Source organism: Acanthaster planci, linkage group LG04, assembly GCF_054643075.1.
Source record: "Acanthaster planci isolate LZ-2023a linkage group LG04, COTS_SCS, whole genome shotgun sequence".
NCBI lineage: Eukaryota > Metazoa > Echinodermata > Asteroidea > Valvatida > Acanthasteridae > Acanthaster > Acanthaster planci.
Window position 1 is genome coordinate 21158777 of NC_141780.1, and position 22893 is coordinate 21181669.

Here is a 22893-nt window from a genome sequence, read left to right on the forward strand (position 1 = left end):
TGATTGTTGCTGCGCAATTTGCCTCCTACGGTAATCCAGTGTTCTATAAAATAGTGGGGAAATTTTCTCTCGCACTTTACGTCAACAACGCTGTGAATCCTCTGATTTACGGACTGGCAAACAGGCGGTTCAGGAAAGATTGCAAGTTAGTTTTTAAGAAGTTTAAGGGCTGTTGAAATAAATCTGTACTTAAATGCTATTTGTGTGAGTATAAAATGAACGTCTTTCGCACATTCTCTTCATGGAAAGTGATTGTGAAAAATACACAACTGACTACATGTTTGTGTCTGTTACATGTTGCACCTTGGTAGACTTAGGTAATGTGACAAGGACGTTTCTGTACTTTCTGCTACATTTTTTAATAAATGAAACTGTGAAAACAATATTATACAGAGCATGTGCTGGAATTAAGAAATCACTCAGAATGCAACTACGCACATTAATTATTTTCATGTAATTCATTCCTCTGAACAGGCCATGTAGTTTAGATGTTTAGCTTATAAGATGACGCTCGTCGTGGGGGATAGAGGTACCTTATTTCCTATTTTTGCACGATTTTGTCGCATATAGAAGACCCCGAAGGAGGTCAACACCTGAGTGTTTGGTTTCGCTTTCCGTTTGCATTGGCTTTGTTCCAAAAGAGAGAATACTACATGTTGGCGGCGGTCGGTTGGCGACAGCCGCTTGTGAAAGAAATTTAACGAATGTTGCGAAGTTTGGCAGGTGTTTGCAACGAAATGAACACAGAAACTCCAACGAGAGATGCATGTGTATTCAGTCTCATGTTTATGCACTGTAGTCCCCATAGTGACGGTAATCTATGGAGTCCCCATATTGGTGGTAATCTATGGAGTCCCCATAGTGACGGTAATCTATGGAGTCCCCATAGTGACGGTAATCTATGGAGTCCCCATAGTGACGGTAATCTATGGAGTCCCCATAGTGACGGTAATCTATGGAGTCCCCATAGTGACGGTAATCTATGGAGTCCCCATAGTGACGGTAATCTATGGAGTCCCCATAGTGACGGTAATCTATGGAGTTCCCATAGTGACGGTAATCTATGGAGTCCCCATAGTGACGGTAATCTATGGAGTCCCCATAGTGACGGTAATCTGTGGAGTCCCCATAGTGACGGTAATCTGTGGAGTCCCCATAGTGACGGTAATCTATGGAGTCCCCATAGTGACGGTAATCTATGGAGTCCCCATAGTGACGGTAATCTATGGAGTCCCCATAGTGACGGTAATCTATGGAGTCCCCATAGTGACGGTAATCTGTGGAGTCCCCATAGTGACGGTAATCTGTGGAGTCCCCATAGTGACGGTAATCTGTGGAGTCCCCATAGTGACGGTAATCTGTGGAGTCCCCATAGTGACGGTAATCTATGGAGTCCCCATAGTGACGGTAATCTATGGAGTCCCCATAGTGACGGTAATCTATGGAGTCCCCATAGTGACGGTAATCTGTGGAGGGATGCGTGTATCTCCATTCTCATTCCTATACACTTGGAACCCCATAGTTACGGTAATATATGGCCACAGACAAAAAAATCAAAGTGAAGTAGAAGGCTTTACTGATCGTAGCTATCACAAGTTCTTGTGTACCCCAAGATGATAATGATTTTCTTCAGTTTAAGAGCAAGCGTAGAAGCAGACGCATTGTAGCGTTCATCCTCATCATAAGGGTATCGTACATTTTAACAGTCATGCACTGTATCGATACATTGAACATGTAAAAGGGTAACTATACTATGGTTAAAATTATAAACATTTCACGTGAGTCTTGGCATTTGCATTTTTGTGGCAAGGCAATTAACTGAAATCCCCAAATCTGTTTGAGTTCAGGTCTTTAAAGTAAGCTTTGTTTTGCCCTACTTTGTAAAAATCCTGCACAAGTCAAAACGAGTATAGTACGTATGTAGACGGGACGTATCAAATGAAGACCAGCCCTTCTCGATCTTATTGAAACAATAGGTCTATAAGGTAGGTGATGAGCCGTATGGATTTAAACGTAATCGGGAGTAATTTGAAAGTACACTATACTTCATAAGTAGCCAGTGCAGTTGGGTTATGAAATGTGATGCGTCATGAGATCGGTCGACTGGAGTTTCTGTAGGCTGTTTTCGCTCGCACACCACACAACAGAGAAACACGGTAATCAAGACGAGACATATCGAGAGAACGGAATGTATGTTTACAGGTGTTGAGATCACTGAACTTGCGGACGTGATAATGCTAGTGGCAGTTGGCAGATTGACAAACAGATGTGATTTGATGAGACAAACTCAGACTTCGTCTGAGGCTGAACTCTCGATTTATTCCTCTCGCTTCTACTCGTGTTTGTAGTGATCGACGTCGCTTGAGGGCGCAAGATTACCTGTCAACATAAAATAACAAATCAAACCCTCAAATGTTACGAAATGCAAATCAGACTATGTACATGTATAGTAATGATTAAATGTCCCAGAAAGTGTTAAATTGTTTCAGTCTCCCTCCACATATACGCAGATGTCTGCTTTTCGGCACGAATGAAGGTTGTTTCATATACTTCGGGCGAATGCGAAAGCGAATTGGTCGCGAGACAGCTTTGCGGCAAAATTTCGCTCAAGTTGAAATGTGTTCAACTTCTGCCAATTCGCGACGCAAATATTCGATTTGACGTCACAAATTCGCTTCCACTTTCATCAGAAGCCCGGTGAAGGCTTCTGACCAGAAAACTAAGTGACAACAGAGATTCAAACAACGGGCCCTTAGGGAGCGGATGCTATCGGACATGGGGTGCCAACCAAGTCAAACAGGTAGAGCCTCGTCTAGGGGGAGTTACGACATAATTGCCACAATATTGTTGGAAGCAAAATGGCAGGTGTGACAGTGCATGCGAAAGTGCACACAGATGGTTGCCCCACACTCTACTGTAGACATATTAAACAGCCATTTTGTGTCCAAAATCTGAAGCTGACACTATACTGTCTCTATAGAGTAATTCGACCACCAGAATTAGAAACCATTACTGCGGTGGCACAACACTCGTGGACAGGTGGAGCGCGCGCGTTACATGCCTCTTCGACCAACAGGGTGTCGTGATTTGCCAAATGTACGCGCGCGTCAAGCTAATAAATGTGCGTGTGAGTGCGGTGCCACCGCAGTTATGGCGTCTAATCGGATTAGTCTATACAGAGCTCTACACACTGGACAAGATTCCACTAGGTGGCGCTTTTCATTACGGTACACCATACACCCTGCTCCAGACAACACCCTTACCTTCACCCCCAGTTTTCAGCATTGAAATGAAAGCACCTTGTCCATTCTAGGAGAAATTCATTCGTTTCATTGATACGTGTAAGGCTAAATTCTTGATTAATTGACTCCCATGGCTCTGTGAGGAAAGTATTCAGTAAAGAAGTGATACCGGGTATTGCATGTACTTGAATGCTTCTGAAAGTTTAATAACGAAATGCAACTGCATTGTAGTTAACTAAAATCGCGAACTAAACTATTGTTTTCGAGCGCGATTGGTAGTTAATAGGCTATTGGTTAACTAAATGTATACGAGCACATCTTGAAATATTTCATGAGAGAACAAAGATCGCGCCTTTGCCCATTTGCAAAGTCTTGCCAGGTTTTAAAACTAGTGGTGATCTACAAAGCCCAACACCAAGAAATCTTGAAGGTAGTCTGGTTCCCTAACCGAACGATATGACAATGCTTTATTAAATCGTTGTTTGGGTATCACCTACGATTAAATTACAAAACATGTCAGGGGTCACCAAGAAGCCCTGTGGAGGCCATGGACGCCATTTTAGAAAATAAAGTCCGCGGTCTGGGGTGGAAGCTAGTTCGTTCCATTCATTTCATTTTGGGGATGCAATACGAGCAAAGAAGAGCTTCAACAAATTCCAGAATTCCATCGCCATAAATACAGTCAGGCAGTAAAGCTTTTGAATATGTAATCCGCCAGTCAGGACAAGCGGGCAGAAATTCCCAACCATCCAGGATAGTTTCCGAATGTGGGCGACACCGAGTTGGGAAAATTTCGGATTTTTCTCGGAAAACAATGGAATACCGTACCCTTGAATCGATAGAGATACAGTAGTATTCATCAGGTCTGGGAACCAGACAATCTCGGAGGAGGCAGTGCCCATTATCTACGAAGGCATAGCGTGTCACTACATCTTACCCTCGTGGCAGACCACGCCCGCATCTTGAGTGTGGTTACACTGAGTCCTCTCCCAACAAAACGACGGGCAGTCGGTGATCTTACTCTCCGAGCCGGAGCAAGCCACGCCGTCCAAGATCACCTGGCCCTCACCCTGGCCGAAGTGGGCTCCTGTCGTGGCCTCCTCGGCGTCGGAGAAGCCCAGTTGGCGGCAGAGTACGGAGGCGTCCGTTAAATCCCAGTCGTTGTCGCAGATCGTACCCCAGTTGCCGTCCTTGTGGACCTCCACGCGGCCACTTGTGCGATTCGGACCACCAACCAACCGAATAGAATCTATCGATTGAGTTTTAGTTGAACATCCACCATAAATTCCCAGAACACCATTTTTCCGGTCGCGTATTTCGTTGAACATTAAATGACTTCAAACTGTACAATGTATGAATAGAAGACTTATTGCGATTCTTCTCTGAAAGACAGTTTTAACACGAAAGAGCACACATTGTTACAGTTTCGATAATCACCACTGATTTAAAAACCTGTTCATTTTGCAAAGGAACAGAAAATGGAATTCAACGATTTTGGAAAGACTGGGTCAAAGGTTTCTACGGTAGAAACCTCTGCCTTCTTTATGTAATCGCGCTCCATGATTGAGCTTTGCGCAACATTTTCACAAGGCTGCGTCCACAGGTCCATTCTGGTAAAGCTTTACTGGCCGCTTACCTTTTAACGAGATCACATACTTAACCACTGATTTCCTTAAAAATTCTGTTTCGTTCTTTCTTACTCGGTTTGCATATGACTCCGGCTTCCCGGGAGTTGTTACACTGGCGAGGGCTGGTACAGACGAATGGGCAGTCAGCCAGGCGTTTCTCCTTCCCCTTGCAAGATACCCGGCTCATCACGATGGGTAGCTCGCTCTCGCCGAAGAACGACCCACGCTTGGCTTCCAGGGCCTCCAAGAAGCCCAGCTGGCTGCAAACGATGGCTGCTCCCTTGAAGTCCCAATCCTCGTCGCACACCGCTCCCCAGGCATCGTGGTGGTAGATTTCGACCCGGCCGCTGAGGGCGTCATCGCCATCCACCAAACGCACTATGCCATCTGAAGAAACAAAGGTCGACATTGAGCAATAGTCATTTGTCATACACTGGTCAATGCTGCCCGGAAACTTCGCGCACAAATTAAAGTTTGAATATCAGACAAAACTGGCTCTGATCCAACCTGGCGTATTGAAAAGTGAAAACTCATTACAGTAGGAGCATACTTAACTACAACTTGGAACTAAAAACTGAATTCAAATTTAGTATAAATCGTACATATTATGGGCATAGCATTTGACAGCAGTTTATTTCACCATCTTATTTTTTAGATTCGAATATTGTTGACGGTTGTGATGTTTGGTGCATTTACTTCTTTTGAGGGAAACATGCATGTCACTGCAATGTCCTCCAATGTGGCAGTCGACAGTTTGGTGCAATGGTGAGAGTATCACCTATAAACCCCACAGCATACACTTCGCCATAACCTTTCCTGCCAGGCAAGAGTTACGTAAACAGTTATCTGGAAGGGTGGTGTCTTTGCCATACAGGCAAATGCTCTGCTGAACAAGGTTCGAGCATGACTAGCTGATTTGCCAGTTCCAAAGCTTCTGATGTCCCACCTCGTCTCTATGGACTACGCTTAACCATGTGGACGAGGCTTCCCGCGGCGTGGTGCAATAGCTTTGCGGTAGCAGACTGGATATGCACAGCTACTGGTGAATGATGTAGCCTGTAAGAGAGTTGCTCTAACTGACATGTGATCATCCTCGACCAGTGAAATTATTAAAACCCATTTTACACGAGTGTGTTCGACTATCATATCATTACCTCTACAACCAAGGATTTCAAATTTGAGTCGGTAGGTCGGTGCACTCCAAGCAGTCGGCAAAATGCGAATGTATCTAGTCATCAGCACCTCCGGAAACGTGACCGTCACTTGCTGTCCATCCCCCGCATTACCATTCAACTGAAAAAGAGCATTTTTTCGTAAATAGGGTTGTTTCCTTCCTTTCAGCAACAATCCAATGGCTGCAATGCCCATATAACACCTTCACGGTGGAAAAATGACCGAGTTATTCTGAGGAAATAGCTGTTTCCCTAACTAGACAAGTTTTCGAGGCATGTCAGGCTTTAAAACGTGCTTTCCATCTCTTGGGTTTCCCGCCCAGAACTTGAGAAGCCAAAACAGGCAACTACGGCCAAATCCATCGAGTGTGCCTTTTAGTCAAGTTATATAGCCCACTTCCCAATTCTCTCCCTACAAATCAGACCTTGGTATAAACTCAAAATGGCCTTTGAACCTCATTGTCAAGCACACAGTGGTTGGTTCCGAATCCCTGCAAACATTACCTGCAGAGTGTGCCCCTCTGCGTCGATCAGCCCCAGCCAGTCCTCTGACTCGCCAGTGTTGCTGTATTGTACGGTGAAGGTGGACACGTAGTGCCGCCCCCCGGAGTGGCCCTGGACTATCAGTCCAGTGACGGCCGTGAGGTCGCCAAGGTCCACCTGAAACCATTGGTTCTGGTGAGGGCGTGGCACCCACCCGTCGGTACCTGCCAGGAGAAAGAGTGTCTTTTTCGAGGGAACATCTTGGTATGCGTAATCGTATCAGGGAACGCCAAGTGTCTATTTGACCTTGAACAGAGAGAATACTCTGAACGGTCTTACTCCACAGCTAAGACGTACTATTTGTACCGCAAAACGAGGGATTTCTCCATCAACAAAAGTCAGAACCTGTAACCCTCTAAAAGTAGATATTTGTTTGGCAGGCAGGATCTCCGTTGTGAGAGATGTCGGTGACAAATAACTGCGTTCCAGTGTGAAGTAATACTTTTCATACGTCACACAAAGCAACACAGAAAGTGTTCTTACCAACTCCCCCCAAAAGACTGAACGAATTAAAGTCACCATTTTTGCATGAAGATACATAAAAATTGACTTCCTTCAACCGTTGGTGGTTTGTCATTTTGCTGTTTGTGAGTGCGTTTCCCCTCAAAAAGTGGTTTCCCCTGTCCAGCAACGCTTATGTCGGTGCTACACAGTGACGAGACTGAAGCAACTACTGATGACATACCAGAATGACTGACTCACCGACATTTAGCCTGGCTTTAGGCGGGAGATAGGAGGAGCTGTAACTGGAAGAAGCCGATAAGCTGCTATCGGGGATAGCTCCACTTTGCATCCCTAGCGGCCCACTGGTACACGGTGCCTCTACAAAAGGAATCATCACCAGCAACAGCTTTGTTATGCTATTAACACGCCAATCTTTCAGCACCCTTTGGAAACTAATGGACACAGGGGCATTAGGGTTGCACACGGAGCTGGATTACACAACAGGTATATGGTAGGCTCTCTGCTATGATACTACGAAATATAAATACCCATGCCACACGGGCTCGGTACGGTACACAGCAAGGACTTTCCTTGATTATCCTTCTGATGGCTTGCTCCCCGCTTAATATTCGATTTATCCATAGTTTTTCACCATGGACAGGTTGTCAACCAAAGATCTATTCTGTTTCAGAGTGATTCATTTGCATCACTCGATTCATTTATCTGCATCCTCGATGTACAAGCGTAAAGACGCACACGGAAACGAGGCTCCGGAGCAAATCAAAGAAATCGGTAACATTGAAGTTGAAACACTTGGTGACTTTTATACTTTTTGGCATATATTTTGTCAGCACTGTATTGTTGGCTGGTTGCACCTATCAAGACATGTGCCAAATCCATTTATCTCAGAAGTAAAAAGAAAAATCCTGCGAAGAAAAGTTACAGTGTCACCTGTTAAGAACGGAGTCCTGGAACCGCCATCTGCTTCACCACCGATGGGATGACTCGATGACAATTCTGTTGTTGAGACAGGAGAAATGACAGACATCTAGACCTTCAAACGAATCGAAGTTTTGTAGGATTTGTTCTAACGTTTTATATGTCAGTAGCCAGTCTGAAAGTCCTTCGCTCAAAATGGATCATTACAAGGTTTCAAAATGAGTATTGACCCAATCATTACATACTACAAGGGGCTTGAACCTCAGATGAATCTCAAACCAGCCGTTCTGTTACTAATTTAGAGACATTTAATAGAGGCTTTGCATAGTAGTCATCTTACAGGACATTTTTTTTCCAAAATGGTATTCTCAAAAGAAGTTTCCCTATGGAACAAAGGAACCGCCCCGCAAGACGGCTACCACGCAAGGACTCTATCTACACGAAGAGGTGTTTGGCACTTAAGCCATTTGTGACTAATCCGAGGAAGATGACTCACAGGAGACAGGCCTTAAGGAGAACATTGCGACATGTAAATCAATGGGAACACTGTCCATCTTCATCACGGTGCCAATGAGTGATACATCAAAACAAAAAACTCAATTTGCTCTTTCTCGTGCAGACTAAAACAGAATTACTAAAACCTAAGACGTTAAATTCAGTCTCTGGAATCCAGTCACGTTTTTTGTTTTGACCATGCATCTGCATCCATTTATTATTACCCTATCATCAACCGAGCTTACACCACTAGTGGTTAAAAAGTGCATGGCCCCCCATATGGGGCACCATTACCAGTGGGAAAGCTTAGGAGTGTTGTTAGATTTTTTCTTACTTTATTATATTAAACAGACACCCACGAGTACAGTATCTGATAACCGCCACTAAGACTTAGGGAAAACATTCAGCAATACAAGACAGGAAAAGTCGTGACATACCAAGCAGGCAGACAATAAACGACGCTGCGACCACCGCTATGCCCCATGCCGATGCCATTTTTGCTGCCTTCCACTAGTAGTTCACTAATGTGGTGAAGTGAAGAGGGGTTGGTCTTCTTATAAAGCTTACCACGGCCCTTGGTTTCGCAAGATAACAAAGTTCATCTGCCACCGGTATTTCCCCGTCGAAATTACCTCTTAAAGTGCGATTGACAACAAAGGATATCGGAAGCAATTAAAAAGAGAAAACTGGGCAATGCTTTCTAGAGGACACACATATTTCCGGTATTGTTGCTTCAAACTGGTCCACATAAGGTCATTCTGTAGCGTTGATACAATGAAGTGTAGCAATAAACTATGTCGGCCATGAGGATATGATGCAAACTTCTCTCAGTTCTGAGTTGAAAATTCAAAAGTGGTAAGCACAGTTTGTAGGTCGTACATATGAAGATACAGGTTGAACCCACGTGAGACGGTGAAGAGGTAACCAAGAATATCCAGTGTCACCCCTATTTTTGTTTAAAAAACTGCATCATCCTGCTCCGCAGCCTTTGTTTGATACAGTGCCTATTTAAATTGCATGGTGTTTGCGTAAATGCCATGGTTGTGTAAAGATGCTCACTTTGGATCCTACCAACTCTGCTGCACAGGTATTGGTACAAAGGGTCTGGGGAGTTGTTTTGCCCACAGAGAAAAAAATTGATGCAGGCGTGTCATACATAGTGTGGACCTCTGCACAAAAGAAGTCCACATAATGCAGGGTACGATGGCGGTGCGTGGACTTGTGCGTCCGCACAATGTTTTCCCCTCTCTGAAAAACAGTTTCAGAGGAATTGTGGAGTCAAGGTTATCTGTAACAAAATGGAGACGAACAGTCCAGGAAATCATCATAAAAAATCCAGCTCCAAGGAGTTATCCTAGTGGGAGAAAAAGGAGCATTTACTTTCACCAGAAGAACAAAGAATAACCACACTTCGTATGTAAAACGAGTATGTGTCAGTGATTGGATGTTTGCGGGTTCTTGATTGGAAGAGTGGGGGAATCGAATCAGACCAGATTTGATCAAGCACAGGCCAAAACTCTTCCCAGGATTGTGTATTATTAAATTGTGTGTGCGTGTGTTCATACGAACTGTTAGCCACCAGGCATAGTACATCTATAGCAGGAAGTCCGACGATTTTCGGTTGTGTGTGAAAAGGCCCTATCTGAGGCAGAGAAACTTGGGCGGGTTTTGTCAAAGGCCCAGTGAGCAGCTTTACGCTCTTGAAACACCAAGGAGATAGGCGGTTCCTCTTTAGAGCCACCCAACCTTAAGTTATTTTATTTAATTATTCACGCAAGAGATCAATATTTGCTTGAGTTAAAAAGAGTGGCTCTGATTTCAAATAAACAGAGACAACTTATATTTGAAGACGCTGATGTTTGCAGATTGAATTAATGCTTGAAGGCTGAACTTAAGCTTGAAGAATAGCCTAAAGTTGGCATGAATTAGTAAACTTTTATCGTTTGAATCAACAAGAAGAGTATGGATAGAACAACTGACATTCTGGATATTATTTGTAAAACAGGGGAATTTGATCATTCGATTCTTGTTATTGATGGCAAAGATATCTAGTGTAGGAAACTTAAATATTTTATAAACAGATGGCTGTCCGGTGAAGGAAACGAAGCCAGAAATACACCAAGCTGACATCTAGGGGAATTGGATAGGGGTACCAGAACTGCGCGGCTGAAGGACAACGAACAGTAACAGATCTGGTATTACCAAATGACGGAGGCTCCAAGAATTAACGATAGAGTGCGGGCACTGAAAATAAAGGTGAACCCACACATGCGAGTGGGAAATATTTTAAAGAGAATATTCCTGAATCTGAGGTAGTTAAATAACCAGCAAAGAGACACGCAGGAAAAGGAAAAGGTATCCTCCAAAAGTGGACCTGCCCATGAAATGTATAATTAAAACCCTCGGAACCAAGTAAAAGTAGTTGATTGCAACACCACATGTTGACAGCGTGGAATGCATGACGCAAACCCTCAAGGATTCCGGAATTGTTAACATCCGATGATTTTGTAGTACCCTAAAACCAGGGCTAAAACGGTCACACAACGCCGCACCAGCGTTGTCGTATGCAAGGTCCATGTATTGTTGGAAATCTCACGTCTGTGAATGCCAGTGGTTTAATTCCAGATTAGCGCGCGAAGCGGGAATCTTGCTGTGGAGATAGAACACAGTCCATACAGTAAAAACATTTTAGCGCAGTTCTGTGGAATGCGCACTCTTGTCACATTCAATTATTTTCTAATTGGCCGTTTGGGGGGTCATTTTATTGTCTTTTGTCTTCTTTTAATTGGCCAACAAAGTTATAAACACAACATTGCCGCATACACGATAGCTTATTGTTATATGTTGCTCGCCCGAAATTTAATTTGCTCGCCTAAAATGAAACAGCGGGGAAATTCTCGGTATTCATTAAGACAGCAGTGTACATGTTTTGTATGGGCTAGTGTAAACGACTCCACGGAGAGTTAAGCATTACCGCTGTCAATCCCAATAAATACTCTTTGTAGTTAGGCATAACAGCCTTCACCGGTCCTTTGCAAGGGCTGAATGCAGTCTTTTGACCCACATCCAGACGAAGTGCAAATCTAGTTGTTTCTCCTGTTAAGACACTTCACCAAGAGTTTCTGCATTCAAAACGAGTTTACAGTCTCACGAACACTTGCAGTTCCACGACTTTATTATACACTGGGATGAGCGTATCTATATTTTCACCAGCAATCAAACTACAAACATCTTTGTGTTTCCCCAAAGATCAGAAAAGAACGTTTATTTCACAAAAAAGTGAACCTGCTACTTTTCTTTCCCTTCCAGTCATTGTGGAAATTTTACAAAGCCGGTTAGTATGGAAACAAGAAGTGCTACAAGCCTCGTTAAACCTCATAGAATTACTTAAAATCAACTAGCAAAATACGATATTTATAGAAAATTTGCTTACATCAAATTTATAAAATGTGTATTCATAACTACACCTGTGAATAAAAACATGAACGGGACTTGCGGACTTGAACATTCCTAAGTAAAACACCTGAACCGAAAAAGCTCATTTTACTTCAAATATTAAGTTTGCCGACAGCCGTTTGAACAAATCAGATCAAATGGACAATAACAGGCTTTACTAATGATTTCTATCACGGATTAATTCGTGCACACTCCGAGCGAGGTTAGACCAGTCTTTCAGCATATTTATAAGCACACACATTCTTGTGTGAATCTTTATCAGCAATAATCAGATTTCCATGTAAGGTGACTATTATTGGACATCATAACATGCGCTGCATCAAAGTAATGTGTTGACTGTAAATAGGAAGATATGTTAAATGTTGTGTAATAATCTTGAAATCCTTCAAAAGTATATACTAAGAATAGGCTTAAAAAATTCATGCGAATCTTTGCATTAAATTTCATCGTAACATAATTATAATGAAATATAATGAAATGAAACCCCGTAATCCGTAATGTTCTTGATGTCCTACTTTCACAAGTCAAAACTAGTCTAGCGATAACTAAAAGCCGATTCTTGTTATAATAGTATGGTTGGTGTGAAGAATTTGGAAGACTCAGAGTAATTATCCAAAGTGGAAAATCTAAAACAAAATTTAATATGACTAAAAGATTTGGTGGCTAAATTGGCCCAAATAATTCCACTGCGACTGTATGTGGTCCCAAGCAGAACAACAATCTTGAGAATGAAGTTCAAAGTATCAAGCTTCAGCTGGAGCACTTTTTGCACACGAAGACCCGGATGTGAATGACACTTCAATTTCACCATACCTTTTCCAACCTGATTCACTTTCCCATGCAAGTGCGTTCCGCCAGTGACTTAACAACATTAACACCAGACATAAAACAATGTCGTGACGGCTGAACACTTTTACGCTACATGATTGGATAGAATGTGACTATACATGACAGCACTGACTTCAGCAGAACTCTTGATTTCTTCCTCTCGGTTCCACTCCTGTTTGCCACGATCACGGTCATCAGAGATTACCCTTCAACAGTAAAACAATAAACAAATGTTCTAAATGAAACAGAGCGCACGAAGACAATGGTAGGCGTGTTTTCTTTCGTGACGTTATTGAACAATAATGCAGACTAACAGGATACGACTCCATTCACCACAAGGTGGATTTTTTCATTACGTTACTCAAAGAGCACAGACACATAAACACATAGACGGGTACCTCCTATTCAAAGCAACGGCGGGGTACCGGAGCCGAGACGGCTACCGACTAAATCCAAAAGCGTGGGCAAATTCACCACTCGGCATAGGGAATTTACGCACAGATAAATAATGCAAGCCAAACAATATTCTATGAAACCATTTTTCGATTGTGAACAAATCCTCTGTTTAGTTAATCTACCCATGCAGAATCTAAAACGTGCGGTCTGTTACAACATTTGAACAGAAGAGATATCAGCACAAAATAATAAAAAAGGAGTGTCTTTTTAGAGCCTATGTAAACAAATACAGGCATTCCTAATGTGTCACGCGCAAGTCACACTCACGTAGTGCCATTTATCGTTTCGCCCATTGCTTGCCCGCGCCCACGCTTTTTAAAAATCACGGTTATACAAGCAAGAGATGGTGGTCTATGTTTTTATGAGTTTGTGCCTAAGACCTGGGTAACAGAGAGAGAGAGAGAGTAACGCCAACTTCAGACTTTGGAACTATATAACCAGCTCTGTGTTAACCCAAAGCTGAGCACATTTATGGAGAAGGCTGTGACATGAGTGTTTCAATCCGCCTTCAGCAGGAGCACCCCCTCATGGGGTTGATAAAAGCCATGTCGGTCGGGAGTGCTCATAGTGTTCGTAGTGGATGTGACTGCAGCACTTGTGTTTCATAGTCGTGCAGTTACTACCAAAGGAGCCTGCGTTGCTAGGAAATTTGCGCCCTCTCTTGTTCCAGCGCAGAGCCCATTGTAGGAACCAAAATATTATGAGCCATTCGCAAGTTCATATATGATGGATGCAAGCTGTACTGTGTACATAGTGAACGGTCATTTGGGTTCTTAATCTCAAAGGTATCGCTACTCTCAATAGACCTCTATCATTGGGCGTTCATTTTGCTTTTTTACTGCATTCAAAGCAATGCAACGAAACTGGGCCGTTTTCCAATACTCGACTTGGGCTCCGTTTGAGGCTTCAACTGATTTTTTTTTACTTCCTGACTTTGAGGTTATAAGCGCAATAGTAAGTCTGATAGTGCCACAAAACATCAAGTAAGATTCAAAAGAGCCAAACATGACAGTATTTCACTTTAAGTTGAACGCTTCAGGCCATCAATCGAGGATTGGTTCCCTACACGAAGCCGGAGACGGAGACGAAGTTGAGTATTGGAAAATGGCCCTGAAGCTGAAAGACAAATAGTCTGTTCCCTTTTATGAATATGAGAAGTTTTATTAGGCAGTGGATCTCCTGGGAACAAGACAAACATGGCATCATTATAATCATACACGGCTCTGCAGACAGGATAAGACCATTCGCACTATAGGTGGCGCCTTTCATGCGTTACACCACAAATCCTTCCCCGAATGATAACTTTCTTCTCAGCGCTGAAATGTGAAAAAAGGTTAATCTTTAATTAAACTGGAAAGAATACGTTCATTTGATTTCAATACTTGAGGTTCACTTTACTTTAAGTAAAAGAAGCGATGGTAAGCATACCCAAAATGCTTCTAAAAGTTCAACTGTGGAACGCTAATATTGTCATGCTCTAATTGGTAGTAATTTGGGACTTTTGATTAACCATTGTGCATTAATTTAAAAAAGGACGAAAGAACCAAAAGCACGTCTTCACCCGCTTACCAAGTCTTGCTACGTGATTAAGAACATCAAAAAAGAGAAATCTTGAGGAAGGCAGCACTTTTACTCCATAGAAGCCAGTGCTGCGTATTGAGAGAGTTGCGACATAAGCGTCTCAATTGTTGGAACTAGAATGGTGGATGAAACGTCAGCAACATCCATTTCAGTTATGAAATGTGAAGTCGGTGCTAATACAGCTCTGATCACTAGATCTTACCCTCGTTGCAGACCACGCCTGCGTCTTGGGTGTGATTGCATTGAGTCTTCTCCCAACAAAACGACGGGCAGTCAGTGATCTTGCTCTCCGAGCCGGAGCAGGCCAGACCGTCCAAGAGCACCGGGCCCTGGCTCTGACCAAAGCGGGCGCCTGTCGCGGCCTCAACAGCGTTGGGGAAGCCCAGCTGGCGGCAGAGCACCGAAGCGTCTGTCAAGTCCCAGTCATTGTCGCAGATCGTCCCCCAGCGGCCGTTCTGGAGAATCTCCACACGACCACTGGCGCGATTCGGACCATTGACCAACCGGACAGAATCTGCCGATTAAGTTTCAGGTGAACATCCATTGTAATTTCCCCTATATTCCATTTTGTCTTTAGGCGACTCGTCACAAATTCCATTGAACATAATTTTCCCCCTAAACCACATATAAATGTACACCCAACTACATGTACCAGCCGCTGTCAATACGAAACCGTGCACGATATGGGGCCGATGGGTACCCCCCACATGTCCAATCCCTGTACCCACTCTAGACTATTGTTACCTAACACATCCCCTAGAACTCTGAAAAGAAGTCCTCTGATTCCGATGAAACAATGACTAACACAAAGGCGGGGGGGGGTTCTCTCCGCCCCATATGTCGCGTCATATGGCCAATACAAGACGCATCTAATAGGGTAAAATGCCACAGGTTGCAGCTTTCGGTAATATTCAAGAGACACCCGAAGTACGTAACAGCTTCAGCCTCACTGCGTGAGGTCATTTGCACAAAAGAAGGGAAAGGGGGTGTGGTCGAACTGGCATGCATAATGGTGTGAGGAAAACAAAAATGTAGGTGTCTCTGGTTCACATCCCAGAGGGGCACTGTTTTCTGTTTTAAGTTCTCTGAATGTTTAGTGTGAAAAAGATCAAATTTGAAAGGTTACTTAATTTACTACTACATTTTACAGGGTTTTTTTTATTCTTCCCCAAATCGCCTACTCCAACAAGCCACCATAGAGGTAGCCTATCTCCATGAGGCCACCGACTAAAGCCAAGTAAGTGGCACGATGATTCATTACTTCTACTTTTTAGATACTGGTATTTTGCTTTAAAAGCCTCGTTTGTTAACGATTTTAGATAGTCGAATTGGGTATACGGTCTGCTCTTTTGACTGCACAAATGCGCACGTTTTCCTACAAGTGGCTTCTACAATTATAGCTGGTCGGTGAAAAAGAGTTTAAAAAGTAAAATGCCACAGAGATATCAGAACACCACAAGATAACACACGCACTAACAAACACTAAATGAAAACACAACCCTATTTAAAATCATTGAGTCAAATATCCAATTTGAACAAAATAAACCTACCAAAAAGTGATATTTGTACAAACCGTCATCAACACCAAGGAGTAGTTCTCAAGTAGAGATGTGCGCGCCGCTTCAGCGCGTATTTCACAGAAATGTGTTATTTTCATTTTCACGAAGTAGCACTCGGCACGTGCTCCATGAGTTGTCGTTTTCAGGAATTGACTTTTTCCTTAATTTAAACAATTAAAACAAGTTTTAAAGAGCATCTTCCACGGGTGAATCAAATCATTTTAAACCTTTCAAAGTGTTTTTATACATGCTATATTGACAAAACACACATGAGTGCTACTTCGTGAAACGAAAATCATTCGATTATGCATCAGTGTACCATGTGCGCGCACACTTGAGTGCTACTTCGTGAAACCGAAATTGTTGTAAACATGGTTTTCACGAAGTAGCAGGCAAGTACAATTGAATGCTACTTTGTGGTGTTGGATAACTTTGGCCGCCCATATAAGTTGTGGGGAAAATGAGAGTGGTCTATATGAAACCATGGAAGAGAGGAAGTACACGTATTTTATACGTTGTCTTTAAAAGGGACTGGAAACTCGCAAACCTCCTTTAAAATGATGTGATTTGTTTTTCTTACTCCATTTGCATATGACTCCGGCTTCCCTGGAATTGTTGCACTGGCGAGGGATGTTACAGACGAATGGACAGTCAGCCAGGCGTTTCTCGTTCCCCTTGCAAGACACCCGGCTCATCACGATGGGTAGCTCGCTCTCGCCGAAGAACGATCCCTGTTTGGCCTCCAGGGCCTCTGGGAAGCCAAGCTGGCGGCAAACCATGGTTGCGCTCAAAAAGTCCCAGTCCTCGTCGCACACTGCCCCCCAGGCGCCGTTGTGGTAGATTTCAACCCGGCCGCTGAGGGCGCCGTCGCCGCCCACCAGCCGCACTACCCCATCTGAAGAAAGAGCAATGGTAGACATTGATCAGGGTTCATTCCCCAGCCACTAGTCTAGGTTTGCCTTGGACTGGTCCCCGTCTCTATTATAAGGACCAGTAGCTACAATCCTGGACAAAATTGTCGGGACACTTGGCAATAGCCGTGTACGCTCTCCAGCCCCCACCCCACTTCTCCCGGTCAATGTTGTCATGTCCGGCTGGAGCTCAGACAGCGCGAATAGACACAACATTGTGTCTACCGTGTAATTTGGCGTGTGTTTTCCGGTGTTGTTTGTGGAAAACTAAAATTACAGCCGAATGTCAAGTATAGATTAATGTATATTTCGGGAAAATTGAACAAGAAAAGGCAAGATAGCTATATACCCATTTTGTATTGTGCGTGTACAGTTCTAATGGTAACTAAGCAAAATTGACCTTTTGTCCAGGATTGTAGCTGGCTTCTCTGGTCCGTGGTTGATTTACCTCTGCGCATGCACAACTGCTTTTTCTCTTTATGGAGATGATGTTTACATCTAACCTTTCATGCTCACGGCCAAACACAGTATCGCCTCTGAGATTATTCTCAAGACACAATGCCTCCTTTAATTTCAAATAACAACACTCATTGTTCTACCTGGCATTGACTTTTTGCTGTGGACAGCTTCGAAAAGCTCCATTTCCAGATAAAATATCCATCATGCGTCCATGCATTTTGTCCCGTGAAAGTGTTTAACTGTGGGAATTATTACATGCTATTTTTCTTATTAACATAAACCCGGCAGGATTCCTCCGGAATCATTACCTCCTAACGCGTTCGGAGGACGTCAGTAAGACGTCTGGAGACTACGCATGGGAGGGAACCAGTCTAGGTTTGCCTGGTAACCAGTGCACGATGACATTCCAGGTACCAGGCAGAATCAGCGATGACCGCTGGTCTAGCTAGGCGGACTGCAAAGTGACAACCCATTGCAGTAGGAGCATTTTTGCACGATTTGATGACGATTCTATTTGACTGACAAAACAACGAAGGCCACGTTACCTCGACAACCAAGGATTTCAAACTTGAGTCGGTACGACGTAGTACTCCATGCAGTCGGCAAAATCCGAATGTATCTGGTCATCGGTACCACAGGAAACGTGACCGTCACTTGATAAGAGGAATCTCCATGGAACTGAATGAAGTCAGAAAATTGTTTAATTGAATAGGCCTTCCTTGTATCTACCTTTGCCGCAACAAGGTAATAATGGTAACGCCAATATAAACATCATCAAAAAGGAAAAGTATCTAAAGAAGGATTGAAAATTCATTGAAAACATTTGCTTTGCCGCAAGATCAAATATCCAAGCATTTGGGACATGCTCTCCTTTTAAGTTATCTGCTTATAACTTGAAAAGACTAAACATATGTCTCTTTTCTCTTCATAAACAACAGACAAATCCACCGAATGCAAATCATGCAAACTTCCCAATTACCTTAATACGCTGACCCAGTGCTCCTTCGAACTTCAAACATTTATTTAAATCGATATTAAAACTGATAGATACAAATGTAATAACGGAGTTTTAAAAAACAGTGCTATTTGTGGATTTCAATTGCCAATCTCGCCAAATACCTCCAGAATGTTCCCCTCCGCGTCAGTCAACGCAAGCCAGTCTTCTGATTCGGCAGTGTTGCTGAACTGCACGGTGAAGGCGGACACATGGTGGTAGTGCAGTCCCTGGACTATCAGTCCAGTGACGGCTGTGTGGTCGCCAAGGTCCACCTGGAACCATTGGTCCTGGTGGTAGCGTGGCCTCCACCAATCGGAACCTAGCAGGAGACATTTGTTTCTGCAGTAGCATTTCGGGAAGGCATGGTCTTAGGGCCTGTTTGTTAACACGGATTTCGATCTCGATCGGATCAGATCTCGCTCCATCCATCAAGTGGATTCTGGTGTCAATGAAACTAACAGCGGATTCGGATCGGTGTGAAACAAACAGAGTCTTAGTATTAGAGTGCGAAACTGTCACTGTAACCTCAAACATTATTGGGTAGCCTGAACGGCATTGCTCCCCTAAAACTGAGTGATCTCGCCAAAGATAAAGAGCACATCGTTATCAGTCTCGAATAATACCCTATTTGGACAGGCTATACGTCACAAACCTCGTGCAATCTGACCAATCGCATAAGGCCTGTTCTGGCAGCCAGCAAAGGATTGTTGGTGTTTCCATGACACGAAGTGCTTTTCTTACACGACGGAAGAATGTTGAATGAAAAACATCGACCAAAAAGTTATGTTTGCTAACATTTGATTGGCTGCGAGAAAAGAGACTATTGCAGACATAATTATATACGTCTCCCTAAAACAATAGCACATTTGTACCGATTCGATAAGAATTTCATCGTTCTCAGCTTTAGATATATAACGTTGAACTTGGACAACAATTACTGTATTTTGGCGATGACCACCGAAACATAGTCAGTAGGGGCAAGGGGAAAGGTCACTATGTCTTTAATACTCTAAACTAATTATGCTCCCCGTCGTTCGAGCTGTCGGTGAAGAATTACCTCTTATTATTAAGCACTTTGTTTTGTTTAGTAGAAGGTGATCCTTTTCATGCATCATTAGAAGCAGAATTATCCAACTGGCCCCATGTCCAATTGCCCCGCCCCGGAATAAAATTTGACCAAAAATACATTTTTTTTAAAGTGAGACAAAAATATCTTAGGATTGGCCTCTCTCAAACGTTGATGGTTTGTCAGTTTGTCATGAATGCTTTGACCCCAACTCAAAAAAAAAAAAACTTTTCCCTTTTCTGGTGACAACTAGGCCCCGTGCCAGATAGTGACGTATTACAAATATCGCTCAAGTCTTTCATTCAAATAAGGTCACTGAAAGAAGCTACTAACGGCGCGTCTAAACGACCTGACTTACCGACGTTCAGCCTAGCATTGGACGGTCGATAATTGGAGTTGTAACTGGAAGAAGCCGATAAGCTGCTATCGGGGATAGCTCCACTTTGCATTCCTAGCGGCCCACTGGTACACGGTGCTTCTACAAAGGAATCATCAGCAGAGAGAGCTTTGTCATGCTAAGATGCCCATCTTTCCGCTATAATGAGCTATTATTTGACAACCCTGGGGCATTACGTTGGCAAGTAGACTTGACAATCCAATAAGTAAAGTGAATAGATATTGTTCCTTGGGCCGACGAAAAATGTATACTTCTCAAGCATTAGTAACATGCAGACGTTTACACAGCAAGGACCATCGTTCGTCTCATAGCTCTCTAATAGCTTGCTTTGATAGCACTTTCTGATTACCCATTTTCTTCGATGAATCTATAGTTTTTCATCCGGTGCAGGTTGCCAACCGAGGACCTGTTGTCACTGCAATTCATTTCCGCCGTGTCTTTGATGTACAAGCGTAAAGACGCCCCCAAAAATGAGGCCACAGAGCAAATCAAACAATGCAGTGATAATTAAGCTAAAATAATTACTGAGTTTATTACTTTTCGGCATGTGCGTGTAAGTTTCAGCACTTTCTCTCTCTGCTGTCCGCCGTCCACAGTCAACTAGACATTTACTTAGTTTAGGCTTCTCTTAAGTTACCTGTCAGAAGCGGAGTCCTGTAACCTCCAGCTGCTTCATCACCGATGGAATTACTCGATGACAACTCTATGGGTAGATCATGAGAAATGACACACAGAAAGGTCATTACCTTCACATTAGCCAGATTAATATGAGATTTGCTCTTGTCTCCTAAGTTTACCGACACTGATTTACAGTCAGTCCTTACATGTCCTCCATGCATGGACCAAATATGAACTGTGACACGGCACAGAGTGTAAAGGGTGTTAATCAAATCGTTTTATTAACTTACTTTATTAGCTTGAATCGTGGAGCACAAGGAACGTTTTCAGATTTCTAACAATTCAAATTCCAAAACTAGCGTCTGATAAACGCCACAATATGTAGCATACAGTACGAGAGTGCAAAGAAACAGTTCAAAAGAGGGGTGGTGAAACCATTCACCAATGTGTACAACAACAAAAACATCCACCTCATACCAAGTTGACAGGCAATCAATGACGCTACAATCACCACTATATCCCATGCCATGTTAGCTGGCTTCCACTGGTAGTCCACTCTGTGGTGAAGTGCAGTTGGATGGGCCTCTTATAAACCTTACCACAAGATAACAAAGTTCGCCTATCACGGCTATCTCTGATAGTGCAACAGGTAAGATCGGATATTGGAAGTTTATAAAAAGGTGGAAGCAAAACATTGCTTGCTACACAAACATTTCCGGCATTGTGACTTCAAAAAGGTCCACAGAGGGTCATTCTGTTCACCGTTCTTCTATTTTGTCCGTCCCAACTTTACTGCAAAGAGCCTGGGCGGAGTCCAGCCCCCTAACAATGTTTGATGTCGCTGCTGTACATTTATTGCACAAGCTGAGTCCTTAGGAGGTTTTGGTAACTCTATAGTGGTCATTCTGACACCGATCCGGTGCAGATCCACCAAAAATGTGTATTTTTCCTCTGCCGTGCCCAGTGGAACACGAGCAGGCTAGACGCATGTAGTCTTAGACTTCAAATTACTGTGACAACAAAACCGTATTCTGGATTCAGTTAAAATCAATGGTTGTACTGATGTGTTTTCTCATGAACACCAAGTTCGAAAACGGCCAAGTTTTGGGAGAAATCCGCCCCCCAGGTGAGATGGACCAAAATAATTAACCTAGCTCTTTTAGGGTTAACCTAAAATGTTTTTGCAATATCTGCAAACAAACTTAAAGAAATCGCTAGTGCATATTCATTGGAATGAACTTAAGAAGTAGGAAATCGGTGACGAAAGGTGCATTTTCCCCCAAAACCAGCTGCTCTTACCTCAATCCTAAGTTTAGCAAAAAGTACACCTGCCACTGGTATGTTCCTGTTGAAAGTACTTTAGGAAGTGCGATGGGCAACGCGGATATCGAAACATAAATAGTGAAAGCTGAACAATGCCTTCTTCAGGACACAAACATTTCCCGTATGGTGGTTTTTTAAAGCAGTCTAAGAAAGGTCATCGTGTACACCGCCGCTCCATTTTGTACATACAAGTTTGAGCCCCCCCCAAAAAAAAAAACTTGCACGCAAACTTTACAGAAGACATCGTTACGCTCTAGTTGCCTTTTTAAGGAATGAACTCAGAATGTCCAAAATCGGCTTTGGGTGCATTTTGTTCAAGCAACAGTTGCTAGACAAACATTGTTACTCTCCACAGTTTAGCAATAAATAATTAATATCTGTTGTACGGTGGACTTATATGAGACAGAATATGTGTAGTATGCAAAATCGTGCACAACATTACCATTTCATTTGCAAAAGTAAAATGAGGTTGACGAAGCAAGGGTAGAATTCTTAATGAGACAAAGATTTGTGAGGAGATTAACCAATCAAAGCAAAATGAATATTTTTAAAATGACCAAGTAGTCATCATAGAGTATATCGTTTGAAACGGGCCGGTTGGTTTCTTTTTGAGACTAGATCCAAATCTGGATCCAATAGGGCTAGGTCTTGGTATTTGCTCATTGGATTTATGCGGGAACACGCTGAAAGTAGACGTAGCCGTAGCTCTGGAAGCACACCAGGGTTGGGAGTGGTTTATAGCCAAAGAAGTCCACTCCACGTCACATTGGGAACGAGGT

At 43.1% G+C, this 22893-nt stretch overlaps 2 protein-coding genes across 3 annotated transcripts; both read right to left on the minus strand.

Moving 5' to 3' along the window:
- Positions 1-1553: 1553 nt before the first annotated feature.
- LOC110983844 (scavenger receptor cysteine-rich domain-containing group B protein-like) lies at positions 1554-9032 on the minus strand. Its single transcript, XM_022243448.2, has 8 exons — positions 8901-9032; positions 7981-8046; positions 7288-7407; positions 6547-6749; positions 6025-6163; positions 4943-5257; positions 4180-4491; positions 1554-2379 (listed from the first exon to the last, which is right to left on the minus strand). The coding sequence occupies exons 1-8, from the start codon at positions 8956-8958 to the stop codon at positions 2333-2335; spliced, it is 1260 nt and encodes a 419-aa protein (XP_022099140.2). The 5' UTR covers positions 8959-9032; the 3' UTR covers positions 1554-2332.
- Positions 9033-11620: 2588 nt separating this feature from the next.
- LOC110984782 (scavenger receptor cysteine-rich domain-containing group B protein-like) lies at positions 11621-21422 on the minus strand. Of its 2 annotated transcripts, none has more exons than XM_022245272.2 (8): positions 21269-21422; positions 20811-20876; positions 20135-20254; positions 18833-19029; positions 18259-18391; positions 16924-17238; positions 14987-15298; positions 11621-12953 (listed from the first exon to the last, which is right to left on the minus strand). In XM_022245272.2, exons 1-8 carry the CDS (start codon positions 21318-21320, stop codon positions 12949-12951), a joined length of 1200 nt encoding a protein of 399 aa, XP_022100964.2. In that variant the 5' UTR covers positions 21321-21422; the 3' UTR covers positions 11621-12948. The 2 variants fall into 2 exon arrangements, with proteins under 2 accessions (XP_022100964.2, XP_086992140.1); XM_087136014.1 differs by having other exon boundaries at positions 21262-21341.
- Positions 21423-22893: the final 1471 nt, after the last annotated feature.